Source organism: Haematobia irritans, chromosome 5, assembly GCF_050003625.1.
Source record: "Haematobia irritans isolate KBUSLIRL chromosome 5, ASM5000362v1, whole genome shotgun sequence".
NCBI classification, from domain to species: domain Eukaryota; kingdom Metazoa; phylum Arthropoda; class Insecta; order Diptera; family Muscidae; genus Haematobia; species Haematobia irritans.
The window spans coordinates 66,150,964-66,166,699 of NC_134401.1; the positions used below are offsets into that span (position 1 = coordinate 66,150,964).

Genomic DNA, 15,736 nt, shown 5'->3' on the forward strand with positions numbered 1-15,736 from the left:
TAACGGGTCGCTGCCTGATAGGCGAATTTGCAAAAACTATAGGTGCGAAGTATAATGACTATTGTATAAGCTGTCATGACGTGGAGGAAAAGGAATCAATTAAACACCTCTTGTGTGAGTGTCCTGCTTTTTGTATAAGGCGTAAGCGAATTTTAGGAGCATATAGCTTTAGATTACTGGCTGACCTTGAAAACGTTAACTTAAGCAGTTTGTTAATGTTTTTGGAGCAATCTGGTTGGTTCCACAAAAGTTAATAATAGAGAAGGTTCAGTGGTTAAGACTAGAAGTGCCCATATGTAATAGGTACTTTTAGTTAAATGTGGTATCACAATGGACTGAATAGTCTAAGTGAGCCTGAAATTTAATCGGGCTGCCACTTTAACCTAACCTAACCTAACATCAAGGTTAGGTTAGGTTATGTGGCAGGCTCACTTAGACTATTCAGTCCATTGTGATACCACAGTGGTGAACTTCTCTCTTATCACTGAGTGCTGCCCGATTCCATGTTAAGCTCAATGACAAGGGACCTCCTTTTTATAGCCGAGTCCGAACGGCGTTCCACACTCCAGTGAAACCACTTTGAGAAGCTTTGAAACCCTCAGAAATGTCACCAGCATTACTGAGGTGGGATAATCCACCGCTGAAAAACGTTTTGCTGTTCGGCTGTAGCAGGAATCGAACCCACGACCTTGTGTATGCAAGGCGGGCATGCTAACCATTGCACCACGGTGGCTCCCAACCTAACATCAAGGTATGTTGTAACTAAAACTAAACTTAAAATACAAAATGAGGCTAAGTGCAGTGCAAAGTGAGTTTCTTTCAGTTCATTTACCATAAATCCAATTTATTCATTCCTCTTTTCAAATTCAGCTTAAGACTAGATTACAAAAAAAAACTCATTAAAATGAGTACGTAAGGTCAAAAGGGGGCTCTCGCGACAATGTAGCGATGGGTCAAAAAGGGGCCCGGTAGAACCCCAAAAAAGGGGGCTCTCGCGAAGAGAAACAAAAATAAAGCGACGGCCAAAAAGGGGCCGTTAGAACCCAAAAGGGGGGCGTATTTACCGTAACAGTTACACAACCCGGACAGAACCCAACCGAAAATTGTGCAATGAGCCACCGGAAGACCGGGCGACGTATACACCCTATGAGTAATGATTCGCCCATACACCTCAAGACCAAAAACGATCGCAGCCCGTCCCACTCTGTAAAATTGCGGATCTGCCAAAGGAAATCCCAAAAAATATTCCTTGTCAACCGGCAAAATTGGACCCCCCCAATATTTGTAACCGAGATCCCTAAGTTCTCAACCATAGAGCGATAGATTTGGCTTTGTCGCACGCAGTTGTCGATTACTGCACGGACCGGAACGGACACACCATGGGGGGACACTCGGACTACGAGACTGGGCGCCAGAGTAACGACATTCTGCAGGGGCAGAAGTCCGACGCCGCCAAAACCGGAATATGGCCGTGCCACAGCAAGATCGGACGGATGATTCGTATGGACCTCACTACGAATCCGGTGAGCAGACCTCGAGTTTCCATGTTCGTTTCGAGGCACTGTAGCCGTAGAGTGCAACAAAACATTGTGGTTCCCGGAGCAACTGGGGCAACTACGCTGGCAAGGATAATCTTTCAATTGGTGGGTCTGTGCTAAACACCTATAACAATAGCGATGTCGAACCACCATGCGTATACGCCTCTCAATCGAAAGAGAGAGAAACTTTCGACACCGCCGCAATGCGTGACGACCTCCACAAACCCTGCATACCAATTGAGCAGGAGTTCGAGCAACATCAGGTGCTCTAGGAGCCTCTACAACAGCAGGCGCCACCACGGGCTCTTCCACAACTACTGGAGGAGGACTCTCAATTTTCTGGGGAGATAGCTGAACTTCCGGACTGGTAGGAGAAGGTATCGCCAGCGGCTCCTCCAACAGCGCTTGTTCGACCTCCGACATACCAAGAGGGCACGCAGTATCATCATCCAATTGTTCCATAATATCCTCAAAAATGTCCAAGTCGTCGGCGAAGCTCGAGGTATTTTACTGCGAGAAAATATACGAATTACAAAAGGCTCGCCGAAGTGTCGGTCAATGGGACCAACTTAGCTATAGGTCGCCTAACAACGCCATTCTCCGTACGTACATCCGCGACGCGAATATGACCATCTACGCCCGGGTGGACCGATACGATTCGACCTAATTTCCAAGAAGTTGGTGGAAGCTGTTCATGACGAATAACGACTAAATCATTTACCATAACATCGCGCGGGGGAAATTTCCATTTATATCTCATATGCAGATTCTTCAAATACTCCTCTTTCCAACGAACACAAAACTGTTGTGCAAGAGCCTGTACCTTACGAAACCGATACACCAACGAAAGAGGCTGTTCGGTTACAACAGGCTCAGCAGGGGCGAGTAGAGGGGCACCTATAAGAAAATGACCCGGGGTCAGAGCGTCAATTTCCTGCGGGTTATCCGACTGGGGACAAAGAGGTCTTGAATTCAAACAAGCCTCAATACGAGCCAACATCGTCGAAAACTCATCAAACGTGAAACGAATATTCTCTACTTGCCTTTTGAAATGCAACTTAAAACTCTTCACACTAGCTTCCCAAAGGCCTCCCATATGAGGCGCACCAGCTGGGATAAATCGCCACGATAGGCCCTGGTGTGCAAACGTAGAGGACACGACATCACTGCTTCCCCTAATGAATTCCCGGAAATTTCGTTCCAGCTTCCGAGACGCACCGACAAAATTCGTCCCATTGTCCGAGAAAATGGTTGCAGGACAACCCCTACGAGCAACAAACCGATGAAATGCCGCTAGAAAGCTGGCAGTCGACAAGTCGGAAACCGCTTCCAAATGAATCGCCCTAGTAGCAAAACACACGAAAACGCAAACATAACCTTTAGTTATGCGACAATAACGCCCGGTGAACGACTTCACCTCAAAGGGACCCGCATAGTCTACGCCAGTCGTAGTAAAAGGTCTGTCGAGAACAGTCTTTTCCGGAGGAAGAGGAGCCACCACCTGACTACAAACGCGTTTCTTCCCCAAAAGACAGGGTTTACACCTATGTATAACCGATCGAATAAGATTTCTCACACGAGGTATCCAATATTCTATACGAAGAACGCGCAACATCAACTGATTTCCTCCATGAATGGAAATCAAATGAACGAATTCCACCAAAAGTTTGGTGAATCGACAACCATAGGGCAAAATTATGGGATGCCGCTCTGAACGACAATGCATCCGCATAACACCCCCTTCATCCAGGAACGGGTTCAATGGAACCCGTGAGCTTTCAGTTCCCACCGAAGACTTACTCATCAAGTTCCTATACTCATCACCGTAATTTAACCTCTGAGCCAACACTATCAAACGGCTCTTAGTCGCCCTAATTTCCGACGAGGATAAACTGGGACTCAGATAGCTCCAATTACGCTTATGAGCGGGATGCGTCCGATAGAAGAATCTCATGACATATGAGACAACACGCAACGCTCTATCCAGAGAAGAAAACCTATCGAGAACATCCTCGTATGAATTAAAGAAAGAAGCATGTGCCTTCACAGACCGAATTTCTACGTCGCTATCAAAAGAGGAAATGTTACGAACCGGTCATTTCGATTGACTACACGATAGCCACTGAGGCCCATGCCACCAAATCCGAGAGGCGGCCAAATCCGATGGGGACACACTCCGGATGCCAAGATCAGCAGGATTATCCTCCGTCCTCACATGATACCAATTCGTACCACCGACGTTCTCCTGAATGCGACATACCCTATTCGCGACAAATGTTGTCCAAGTCGAAGGAGTCTTTTTTTAACCAGGCCAGAACAATAGTCGAATCCGTCCAACAATAAATTCGACGAAAATCAAAATCGACCTCCCGAACGACCGCTTTTGCGAGTTCGGACGATAAAACAGCGCCGCAAAGCTCCAAACGAGGCAAAGAAACCGATTTCAACGGAGCAACTTTCGTCTTGCACGATAGGAAATTAACGACAATCTCGTTTGGGGTCAAAACTCGAATACATACCACCCCCGCGTATGCCCTAATCGAGGCATACGTGAAGTTCAGCCAAAGCGCATGGCGTGTAACGAATCCACCGAGGAATACTTATCGAATTGACATCCGGATAACTATCAACAAATTTCTCCCACTCGGAGGCTGGGAGCCCGAGCCATTATCGCGGTTTCAAGGCCATGAGTTCCGGTCAAAACGTCATCAACGTACATACATTTACGTAATATATCGGCAGCGAGCGGAAAGTCCTTCTCAGTATCTTCTGCTAACTGTAACAGTGTCCGTATCGCGAGATATGGTGCACAATTTACACCGAAGGTCACCGTTTGTAGTTCATAGTCCTGGACTGTCCTTGTCGGAGAATCCCTAAAAATAATTCTCTGCAACGGAGCATGAGAAGAGTCCACTCGAATTTGCCTATACATTTGCGTAATATCGCAGTTGAACACGTATCTGAAAATTCGCCATCGCACAATAAGAAGGACTAAGTCCTGCTGCAAAGTGGGACCGACGTGAAGAATATCGTTAAGAGTATTCCCGTTGGACGTTTTATTGGACGCATTAAACACGACGCGAAGTTTCAAAGTCTTCTTCTCGAGGTTATTGACCGGATGATGTGGAAGATAACACGAGAGTGTATCACCTGAAGAAATGGCGGATACAGGCCTCATGTGATCCAAATACAAATACTCTTTAACAACACTTTCATAAACTGATTTCACGTCTGGTCTTTTCAATAATTACGATTCATTACGATGAAATTGCTTCAAAACAGTTGTACGGGACTCACCCAAATACCCATGACGACCGAACTCTTCCTTTAGCGGCAGTGAAACTATATATCGACCTTCCGAATCTCTGCGCGTTGTCCAAACATAATTTTCCTTACCAATCTTATCGGAGGGGGACAAAAATTTAAACTTTCCTCCTCATTAACCACGATACTCGTCGTAAACGTCTGAATTTGCGATGGAGCAATCGGATCTGTTACTAACCTGCCGAAGACACTGTTTTGTGCTATCAATGATTGAGCCACAATCTGCACGCAACCTTCCAAGAGTATTCTCGGATACAAATCCGCGCATAGTAGAATGTAGACCGGTCGGATTGGCTAAACGAATATCTGGAATTTGAGATAACACTTCCTGCGAAACCCTAAAAGAAGGTAAATTTCCTGATATAGATTGGAGCACTATTGCCGTTGTCTCCAACAAAACCGACGCGTTGAGTGGAGATCCGATTTTCAAATTATACATTTTACTCCATTTGGCCGAAATAGCGCTGTTCACCCCCGAAATTGAAACGTTAGCCGCGTGAACTGGCAGTTTCACCCGATTTCGAAAGCGTTCCGTCAGAAACGAAGATTCTGAAGCGGGGTCGATCAAAGCGCGTGCCGGATATGAAACCCCATCGTGCATGATATTAATCATCGCAGTTCCCAACAGCACGGCCCTATTTTGCGTCGTATGAAATGCCTGACGAGGCAGGCACGCAGACGAGGTAGAAGGTTGCGGCTGATCACCCGAAGGCGTAGTTCTCGGTTGAAAACTAGCCGCTGAACTCGACAACGTGTTGGTCGAACTTGTCACCGAAGTCGCGCTATTAGATGGCGTAGAATCACGATGCAATAGCGAATGATGTCTCTAATTACATTTCGAATACGAATATTTACTTGGACAATCCTTCATCTCATGACCTTTCGTTAAGCAATTCAAGCACAGCCGATTACGTTTCACCACTGTATAACGTTCCGATACCGACAGTTTACCAAATTTAACGCAAGCCGAAAGTCTATGTTTAGGGCAAATAGCGCATTAAATTCCGATGAAGCACGCGACGACTTAGAAGAAGACGCATTGGCAAAATGCGCTTTGATCTTCTTCTCTTGAGAACGCTTCGAAGACGTGTCCTCCCAAAAATCATGCAAACACATCAACGTACGAACTCTTTCGGACAAAAAAGCGTCCAAATCCGCCCACGACTAAAGGGCCGATTTGTCTCTAACACTTTGCTCCCAAAGAGTCTGTGTAATCCGCGGCAAACGTTGAAGGCAAATAAAAACGAGTATCTGGTCCCAATTATCGGCCGAAACCTCGTATGTATTCAATGCCGAAAGACAGCCATTGATTCCGCGTTGAATCGATTTCAAACCCGCACTATTCTCTACCGCTACTGACGAAATTGCAAAGAGAGACTTGAGTTGATTGTGAATTAGAATCCGCTTATTGCCGTATACATCAACGAGGGCCTTCACGCGAGGTCGAAACTTCTATGTGTCAGCGGAAACTTCGAGACAATTTCCCTAGCTTCGCCACTGGTCTTCCGCACAAGATGACACAAACGTTCGACGTCCGTTAATCTTGAATTGTTAACATAAACCGCTTGAAACAAATCCCGGAACGTAGGCCAATCTAGAAAATTGCCCTCAAATACATCACAAAGTGGAGGGCCACCCACGGCCACTTCACCCCTAAAACCGGCGACGAAACTGGCCCAACTTCCGATTTATTGCGGACAAACAATTCATATATGCCTGATGGGACGCATCATACTTCCCGTCCACCGATTTAATATCATTCGTTGATCCGGAACCCTGTAAACTAGCCAAGCATTCCTCAAAGGAATCCTGAACCTTGGTCCACAACTTCCCCAATTTCTCACTTCGAATCTCGAGGCTATATACATCTAAATCCTCATCCTTCATGTCATTAAAATGGGCGTGGAATTTAATAAGAGCGTCCGAAACGCGAATAAAGCGATCAAAAGGAGAGACATCCTAACTTTAAGTTCAACTACCAAATTGAAGAATGTAACCAAATACGAAATTACAATATAGCCAAGAAGCAACGGCCAATGAAATTACCAAACTCAAAACAAGGTTCCGTTCAATAAAAATAGCAAAATCCGCACAAGAAAATCAAATTCAGACCAAAATAAAAAACACAATTCTCGCTATCAATAAATCAATCCGTAGCCAAAATATCAAAACGCACTTTATCTCGAGTTATAAAAACTAATCCGAGGCCACAAACTCCTGAAATCCGACAAAAAGATCAAACGTTTCCAAAAACCGAAAATACTGAATGTAGGGTGCACAAAATATTACCCCCGAACGCTTGGCACAAAAATTATAATAATAATAAAAAAGTATAAGTAAATCAATAATAATAATAAATACCTGTCAAATAAATATTCAAAATTCACCATATATCTCAACGATCGAATAATTTCTCTCAGTGTGAGAGCGTAAAAATTTCAAAGTGTACCGAGTATTAATTCAAGTCCCGACTCAAACCGGGAAATATCCAAACCTTTGAATTCAACTTGAATTATAATGTGGGTAGTACATGTAGTGTATAGCCCCTTAAGAATTCAAATGACGATCGATAACCGATAACACGATAGTACGAGAAGTGTCCGATTAGTCACTACACCAAGCAATCGACCAAAAGCGCAACACTGATGAGAACAAAACAAAACAAAAGCTTTTGTATGTTCTCAAATATGCAAATGAACGAAATAAAAATAAATTAATGGAATTTCAGCAAAGAAAAACGCGAAAAAGTGGTGAATATACGAAACAAAGAGAGTGATAAATAGGTGGAGTTAATATTAGTATACGAAAGTGGTGAAAATAAATACTTTAAGTTATTTCTCTCCGAAATTATTTGGACAGACGGCAAAATGGAATAACAAAAACAACAAACTTTAATGCGTTTTGCCGTCGGCAAATGAAAATATACTTAAAAATACTGAAAAACGATATATTCACGCAAATAAAAGCAAATAAACCACTTAAAATCAAAAAGCACTAATATTCACTGATATCACTGAACTTGTATACCACTTTTAGGAATATTTACAATAAAAAACGATCGCGTAGCGTTGTAAAACAACCTTTTTTTCTTTAAATGGACGGACGACCACTATATTTGTTGTTGCACCGACCGCGAACTCACTTTATAAAGGAAAATGCACTGAAATAGATGTTGAGGATGATGAAATGATTAGTTTGAGTTTAGGTGAAGGGGATGACCAGGTCAGGTGGACTGTAACTAGACAAAAAACCAAGAAAACACCGGTTAAAACCAATTCTTCCGCTCCGAAGTCCAATTATCCGGTACGAATGGACCAAAATATTCGCCGATTGCGAAAAATATCGAAAATATAAAGAAAAATAAAAACACGATAGTTTAGTATTTTCGATATATAATAAAAGCAGGAGGCTTTATTGAAAGGTTTTAAATAAATACAAAATGGTAAACAATATTACCTATAATTTCCAACGATATGGATAAAGTTGCAACCGCACCAATTGGCTGATCGATAACAAGTAAGTGAGAGATGCTCTCAACCAAGATGGCGGAAGGCGGGGCTTTTGACAAGATAAATCAATATTCGAATTATGACATTTCTACTCTGGCAGGGATGTACCAAAAATTAGTATACAAGTTCTAACGAACACTATTAAACCCAATTAATCTTTATACTAACTTAAACACCGACCAATGTTCCAAAATCTTAAATTATGTTTTTATTGGAACCCCATTCTAAAAATCCCTCCTCTGTGGCTCTCCTTCGATTTAAAAGATAATTCAATTCATTATGATAACAATGTAGAGGAATTGATCAAGTTGTTAAATGTCTAAGTCAATTCCGTTTACTGTGGGCTCAAGGTCCCTCTTTTATACTAATTTCTTCTTAAAACTATTTTACATTTTTCAGTCTTAAATTTAATAATACATATTTACATTTATGAATTGACCAATGATAAGTCATGGATTACACACATTCTTACACACATGTGTTTCTCATTCTTATTTTCACTTTTTACGTTACAATTGCATTTATGCTGACTGCGCAGCATTGCTCTGCTTTGAACCCATTTGACCATATTCTTGTTTAGTTCAATGTTCTATTTAAGAGTAATGGCAATAATATATAGGTCAGTTGGACATATGCATATGTTGATGCAGTCATCGAATAACAAAGTATGTTGATGAACCAACATAGTAAACAAAACAATGTTAAGTGCAGATGCAGCGTATGTTAAAAATGTTTAGAATGTTAACATGCAATTTTATGTACAACAACAAAAATGAATGGGATGTGTGAATGATCACACTACAACAACAACAAAAATAATTCAAAAATTAGATTCCTTAAATTTTTATAAGTAAATGAATAATATATAAAGGGATAAAAGTTATCAAGCAACCAAGTTATTAGGTAAATTTATAAAAATTGGGAAACTGTATACACCGAAAAAAAGTGAACTGTTTCATAGGAAGAATGAACTACCACGCACGAAAATTGAAATAAATTTTACTCCACATTTGAGATTTCCACAAAGCGTTGTTAAAACCAGGAAATTTTAATGCCCTGTTGTTCTTTTTAACTGCAGTTCACGAAATTAGATCATCTCATAGAAGAAAAAATTAACTAAAAGTAAAGAAGAAAATCATTGGCGCCAAATCATGACCATTTTAACCATACAGTAGTTCATTCTTACTATTTTTGGGAATCGTACGAAAATTTTCATTTGTTTTAGTTCATATTGAATTTATGTGTACGGTCATTGAACTTTATACTCACGTTTAGTTCATAAAATTTTTGAGACATACTTAAAAAGTGAGATTTCAGTAAGCTGTGGAAAATTTCGATAAAAATAATAAAATTTAACTACAAGCAAATAATTTTTTTCCAATAAAAATAAGTTAACTTTAGCGTTAGTTTAACTACGGAATTTTTTTTTTCTGTGTAGGTGACCACTTACCCATTCAATCTGCATGTGCGGAGGCCCTCACTGTTGTGATTGATGACAAACATTTAATAAATCCTATTAACTTGGTTAACAAAAAATATGGAAATAATTTTACAGATCTATCCACTATTCTTTTACATAAAAAAAATACAAAGCCTAATACCTATTAGATTTTAATTAAGACTTAATTGAAATCAATTTGAAGGCTATAAATATGCAACAAAACAAATAAATATCACAGGACCGATCCAAATTTAACTCGAAAATTATTAACAATTTCAAGAAATAACAACAACTTCAAAATTATAATTATAATGGTAGAATTAACACAAGGTGAATAAGCACAATTAGCAATTAAAAATTTCAATAGCAAGAACAATATTTTCTTTGTAAGAAAAATATTAAACATTGATAAAAATAATCAAACAAAAATCTCAATAGGTTAAAAAAAAGGATTTTAACCATTCAATTAAATTTTAATTGGAATAATAAAATTACTAATTTGATTCCACCATAATTTTACAATTGAACACACGCGTGGTTTCAGCAATTACCATCGAATTTCTGTTAGCTATACAATAGCCCGTATCACAAATTCCGCCAAGAAGCCCTTGTATGGCAATTGGTGTACATTTGTACCGTGTACAATTTTGATTACCAGCGTTATAAATATGGAGGAGATTCTGATCGCCCCCCTCCTGTAGCTAAATTTCAGATGGTATCGATGGGTTAAAGTGGCAGCCCGACTAAGATTCAGGCTCACTAAGACTATTCAGTCCATTGTGATACCACATTAACTAAAAGTACCTATTACATATGGGCACTTATAGTTTTAACCGCTGAACCTGTTTGATTATTTTTCTTTGTTGAACCAACCAAATTGTTCCAAAAACATTAGCAGACTGCTTAAGTTAACGTTTTCCAAATCCGCCAGTAATCTAAAGCTATATGCTCCTAAAAGTTGCTTGCGATTTACACAAAATGCAGGACACTCACACAAGAGGTGTTTAATTGATTCCTTTTCCTCCGCATCATGACAGTTCATACAATAGTCACTATACTTCGCGCCAATAGTTTTTGCAAAATCGCCTATCAGGCAGCGACCCGTTATAGCAGATATCAGGAGTGATATCTGACGTCTCGAGAACACTAGCATATCTAGTGTGCGGTTTAAGTTTAAATGGGGCCATATGTGCATGGTGTCGTTAAAGCACTTGCAATTCTCTCATCGAACATTTGCCATCATAACAGCCTTCTCACGCAGCATGAGCTTGCAGGTAGCCAGGGGCATACCAACAGATTCTAGTTCCCCTGGAATATGTAAGGTAGTCCCTAGCCTTGCCAACTCATCCGCTTCGCAGTTCCCCGGTATGTTCCTATGGCCAGGCACCCATATTAGGTGAATATTGTACTGCTCAGCCATCTCATTGAGAGATTTGCGGCAGTCGATGGCCGTTTTCGAGTTGAGGAACACAGAGTCCAAGGATTTTATAGCAGGTTGACTGTCTGAGTATATATGTTATTAATGCCAACATTTGTTGGAACAATACTTCTCAGCCAATTCGCCACCTCTCTTATTGCTAATATTTCAGCCTGACATCTCTGATTGTGGATGGGAATTTTCCCCTAACTGCTAGATCGCCATCGTCTGCGTATGCCACCACTTTTATCCTTTCTTTTTCTAGAGAAACCAGAAGGTTGTTTATAGCAACATTCCAAAGAAGAGGTGTTAGTACTCCTCCTTGGGGAGTGCCTCTGTTCACATACCTTTGAATGTTTGCTTGTCCTATTGTGGCCGAAATACATCTCCTCATTAACAGTTCGTCTAGCAGCCTAAGTATACCTATTCCATTTAATATAGAGCTCGGATGGACGTTATTGAATGCCCCCTCGATGTCTAGAAACGCCACGATTGTGTATGCATTGACAGATAGTGAGCTTTCAATAAAGCTGACTAGTTCATGCAAAGCGGTCTCAGTAGACCTGCCCTGTGAGTATGCATGCTGTCGTTTCGAGAGCAAACTTTAATCGACGCTAGTTCTAAGATAAATATCTATCAGTCTTAAGTAGGAATGAGGGTAAGCTGATTGGTCGGAAATCCTTCGCACTCGAGTGAGAGGCTTTTCCCGCTTTAGGTATGAAAACGACTTTTGTCTCCCTCCACTTTCCTGGGATATATGCTAAGTTGATGCATCCTACATATATATCGCCGACAACCGCAGTAATTCTATCAGGTCCGGGGGATTTGAATGGTCCAAATCTATTTTACGCTCATTTTATTCTGGATTCCGATACAATTTCCTCGATAAGAAACAACCGCTGAGCCCCTGTGGCACCACCAGAACATGGTTCGACCGTCTGATTTCCAGGAAAATGTGTGTCCAATGGTACCTCCAGCGTCTCCTAACTGGACGTTGTCAAATTGCCCTCCGGTGTTTTAATAAAACCTGGAGCGGAGTTAGTGGATGCTAGTACCTTCCGGAGCCAACGTGGTACAATGGTTAGCATACCCGCCTTGCATACACAAGGTCGTGGGTTCGATTCCTGCTTCGACCTGCGTCGGCTATAAAAAGTAGGTCCCTTGTCATTGAGCTTAATATGGAATCGGGCAGCACTCAGTGATAAGAGAGAAGCTCACCAATGTGGTATCACGATGGACTGAATAGTCTAAGTGAGCCTGATACATCGGGCTTCCACCAAACCCAACCAAACCCAACCTATGTCTTATCTAGTCTTATCTATAACCATCTGGAATAATCTACAAGCAACTTGTAATTCATCTGTTAGATGTCGCACACATACATTACCGCATATTTACATGTGGTTATGCTCTTATTACTGCAACAATAACAATAGGCAATGAGAATAACAAAACAAACGGGGTTACTGAATTCAAAGCAAAGACAATAAACTCTAGGAAGATAGGAAATTGGCTTGCGTAATACCAAATGTTGCATTTACCATGTTAGTTCCATACATGTTTGTAATTTTTTAAATTTGTTTTTCGTTTTTATTTTTTAAATGAAAAACTTAATTTTCTTAATGAAACAATGTTAAATTTTAGGCAACAACAAAAAATTACATTTTCCCGTTTAAGGAAATTTATTTCGTGCTCTTAATTTCTTTTTATTTGCATTTTAATGCTATGTCAATACTTGTCGTATACGCGTTTGGTTCGAGTATGAAACTAACACGGTAAATGGTTTGATCTCCTCTGTAGCCAATTTCCTATCTTCCTAGAGTTATTGTTTTTGACTGAATTAACCCTTTCACTACAGAAATAAACCTAATGATAAAAACTTTTATTTTTCTTCTTTTTTACTTGTACTAACAGCATGTAGAACAAAAATTGTCATTTTGAAAACCTACCTCAATTACTTCAAGAGCTATATGAGCTTGTTCTAAAAACTTTATTCGTGAATTGCGACCAAATGGTCTTACGAAAATAAGCGCTATTTAGCCTATAATATCTTTCAAAGTGTGAGAAAAAATACAAAAAAGAACCCGTAAAAATATCAGCTATAGTTTTTGTATAAATGTCCATTTACTAGAAACATACAGTACAAAAATTGTCTCAAATTTTCGTATTTTTCGTTTCTTGTTAAAGAAGTTTATAAAAATGTATTTTAGACCTCACCAATATGGACAATATGAAAGCCTCTACTTTAAAATAACATCGAGAAATAAATCGAAACTAAGTGGGAAAATAGAATTTGGTGTCTTTTTCGAATGTCCTTCTAAGTGAACATCAGTAGTGAAAGGGTTAAGAGCGATTGAGAAACTAAGAACACAAAAGAAGCTTAAGAAAGTAAATAGATGATTCTAACAAGTGATGACTTAATTTTATCGTTACAATTTGAAATGTTATATTAACGGAAACTAATTTAAATAAACTTAAATCTAGAAGTATCAGTTTGTAACAATATATTTCTAAGTTATATATATTTCTGCATGTTCTTACATATTAAAATTTATGTCACAAACATTTTTTACTCATTTATGAAAATTATATGGTGGCACTTAAAAATGTTGTGTCTAAAAATTGCGCTACACAAAAATTTGTTATTATCGATCAATAATTGCGCATAGCCCCCATATAATCCGATCCCGATTTTACTCAAAATGTCATTTTTAACTGCCAACAATGTCAATTTGGATCGGGTACAAAGGTATGGAAAGTCGTCTAGTGGATTTTTAAGAAAACGATTTCTATTCTAGTCTTTGAATAAATTATAGTGGTTGTGATATATGAAGTATTTCATAGAAAAAATTAATACGATTTATCTTTGTTCTCCTAATGCATGAATGTTTTATTAATTTTCAGATGGAAAAACTCTAGCTGCCTCCCGTGATGTTAAATTCATTGAAACTTCTAGTGGTATTCAGCACAATGTAGATGAACTTCTTGTTGGAGTCTTGAAACAGGTACTACTCCAATATAAATATGATAAAAGGTTACATGGGCAGCCTACGTCAAAGATTATAGATTTGAGGAAGATGGGAGATTGGCTTGCTTCATACCAAATGTTGCATTTTTCGTTCTTTTTTTCGTTCTTATTTTTTAAATGAAAAATATAATTTTCTTAATGAAACAATGTTAAATTTTAGGCAACAACAAAAAAAATTACATTTTCCCCTTTATGGAAATTTATTTCGTGCTCCTAATTTCTTTTTATTTGCATTTGAATGCTATGTCAATACTTGTCGTATACGCGTTTGGTTCGAGTATTAAACTAATGTGGTAAATGGTTTGATGTGCTCAGTAGCCAATCTCCCATCTTCCTCTTTTATTATCTTTGGCCTACGTATCATGTATAAATGCTATTGTTGTTGCTTATTAATATTATTCGTCTAATTTGATAACTTTATATGTTACTACGCGGTGAATATGCACAACCGAAATATTCAGGATCCACGTATATAACGAATAAGAAAGCAGGCCCAAATTATTACTTTAACATCAGTTAGAGTAGTTAATTGCACTTCGCTAAAACGATTTACATCTCAAAGGCTTTAAACTACTTAAATAAATGAAAATAAAACAAAATGGCTGACTGACTAAAATTTATCGATTTAATTCTATCTGAAATATCGAGAATCTCTATCGAAAGGTTTTAAGATACCTTTAGAATTACCAGCTTTAAATCTCACTTTCAATCTCCTCGCAGCACTACCAAAGCTTGAAATAAACGTTTAATAACGGATTGAGAAATGATTTATTTCATGGGAGTTCCCGTTAAAGATTTGTTTAGCTCATAAGATATCAAACCAAACAAAAAATAATTTCAAAATTTTTAGTTACTTATATTAAAATAAATTTTTATTTTTCTTTGTCATACCTCTAGATGCGCTTGAAGGAGTCGAGGGAGAAAAAGGCGAGTACCTCCAAGATGAAAACATCCCGCACCCATATATCACTGCAAATGGCAAAGGAAATACTTCATAAAATTTGCCTCAGCGATATATCCAAATCAAAGAGCTGTGAAAATCTACATGTTTTGTAAGACATTATATTAACTCCTATCTTCCCTGAAAAGTTAATATTAAAAAAAGAAATAATACTTGGGTAAAAGTGTGATTTTTTTATACAAAATAAGTGAATATCTATATCTATACAAAGAAAATGGTTGTACGGTCTGTCACCCACATAACGTAACTGCTTTAAGTCGCTGCACTTCTCACATTCCTTCTTTCATTTACAAATACTACTTTATTTTGTTTTAAGGACGAACAAAATTATTAAATGTCATTTTTTTATTTCCAAAATCTACAAGTTTTCCTAAAAGAATTTTCCAATGCCCATATGCATAAGAAACGTGTAAACAATAATTCCCTATAAAAACAAAAATTCACATAATAAAAACATTCTTATGTGAAGTTCTTATATCAGTTACCTATTGTAAAACTTGTTTACTCCTTCAACCTTA

General features: G+C 38.9%; 2 protein-coding genes and 1 long non-coding RNA gene across 3 annotated transcripts; 1 reads left to right on the plus strand and 2 right to left on the minus strand.

Moving 5' to 3' along the window:
* Positions 1–2,067: 2,067 nt before the first annotated feature.
* On the minus strand, positions 2,068–3,492 carry LOC142239753 (uncharacterized). The gene has a single exon (XM_075311529.1). The coding sequence runs from the start codon at positions 3,490–3,492 to the stop codon at positions 2,068–2,070; it is 1,425 nt and encodes a 474-aa protein (XP_075167644.1).
* Positions 3,493–4,164: 672 nt separating this feature from the next.
* LOC142239754 (uncharacterized) lies at positions 4,165–6,749 on the minus strand. The gene is made up of 5 exons (XM_075311530.1): positions 6,598–6,749; positions 5,708–5,836; positions 5,041–5,644; positions 4,844–4,938; positions 4,165–4,774 (listed from the first exon to the last, which is right to left on the minus strand). The coding sequence occupies exons 1-5, from the start codon at positions 6,747–6,749 to the stop codon at positions 4,165–4,167; spliced, it is 1,590 nt and encodes a 529-aa protein (XP_075167645.1).
* Positions 6,750–14,131: 7,382 nt separating this feature from the next.
* Positions 14,132–15,381, plus strand: LOC142241679 (uncharacterized). Its single transcript, XR_012723756.1, has 2 exons — positions 14,132–14,234; positions 15,155–15,381. It is a non-coding gene; the product is annotated as an uncharacterized LOC142241679 (long non-coding RNA).
* Positions 15,382–15,736: the final 355 nt, after the last annotated feature.

What these genes read in the sequence shown, in the direction of transcription:
- LOC142239753 (XM_075311529.1), bottom strand. Translation starts at nt 3,492, where the DNA reads ATGAGATTCTTCTATCGGACGCATCCCGCTCATAAGCGTAATTGGAGC.
- LOC142239754 (XM_075311530.1), bottom strand. Translation starts at nt 6,749, where the DNA reads ATGAAGGATGAGGATTTAGATGTATATAGCCTCGAGATTCGAAGTGAG. An exon ending in ATTAAATCGGTGGACGGGAA is followed by an intron (nt 5,837 to 6,597) that starts GTATGATGCGTC and finishes CCCTAAACATAG; the next exon opens with ACTTTCGGCTTGCGTTAAAT. An exon ending in GATTGTCCAAGTAAATATTC is followed by an intron (nt 5,645 to 5,707) that starts GTATTCGAAATG and finishes GCCATCTAATAG; the next exon opens with CGCGACTTCGGTGACAAGTT.